This window comes from Plasmopara halstedii, assembly GCF_900000015.1.
Source record: "Plasmopara halstedii genome assembly, contig: Scaffold_1561, whole genome shotgun sequence".
Lineage (NCBI taxonomy): Eukaryota > Oomycota > Peronosporomycetes > Peronosporales > Peronosporaceae > Plasmopara > Plasmopara halstedii.
Window position 1 is genome coordinate 742,313 of NW_020188473.1, and position 498 is coordinate 742,810.

Below are 498 nucleotides of genomic sequence, written 5' to 3' on the forward strand. Positions count from 1 at the left end.
CCACCAACGTCTTGCGCACCAAGTGCTACAGATTGTTGCTCTTGCCTCGGAACCGCCACCAGCACGTGAATTTGTTCTTCACCTGGTTGGAAATTATCGCCAAAATGCATAGGATTCTTGATCCAGAGTGTGGATCTCATCTTCACGTAACCTCGAGGGTTTCCACGTTCATCAAGCGCCACAGAAGCTGCGCCAGCCTCATCCAGCCACGCGCCGCCCTCTGTCTTGGCTAGAAAAAGCTCCAACTTAGCTGCTTCGCACTTGATCGTGTCTGGCTTCTTCGCTTTTACTGCCTTCTTCAACACCGAGACTGACGCAGTATCGTCAATATTCACCTCAAACGCATTACTTGCCGCACCAACTATCGCACACAACAGATTAACCATCTTTATTCGAGCCGGTAGATTCTGGAATGTGGAACGAGAATTTAGTGGGAGTGTTTCAGGCGTACTTAAGCGAACATGGTGGTGTAACGCAATTTCTTAACCAATGATGAGA

At 48.8% G+C, this 498-nt stretch overlaps 1 protein-coding gene across 1 annotated transcript in view; it reads right to left on the reverse strand.

Annotated features, from left to right (window-relative positions):
- The window catches only part of PHALS_01565 (CRN-like protein), a gene marked incomplete at both ends in the record, with an annotated part of 408 nt that extends 22 nt beyond the window's left edge, over positions 1 to 386 (reverse strand). The window contains one exon of the mRNA XM_024715981.1: positions 1 to 386. This exon is cut by the window's left edge and continues 22 nt beyond it. Coding sequence (XP_024581625.1) covers positions 1 to 386 — 386 coding nt within the window.
- Between the last annotated feature and the right edge of the window lie 112 nt (positions 387 to 498).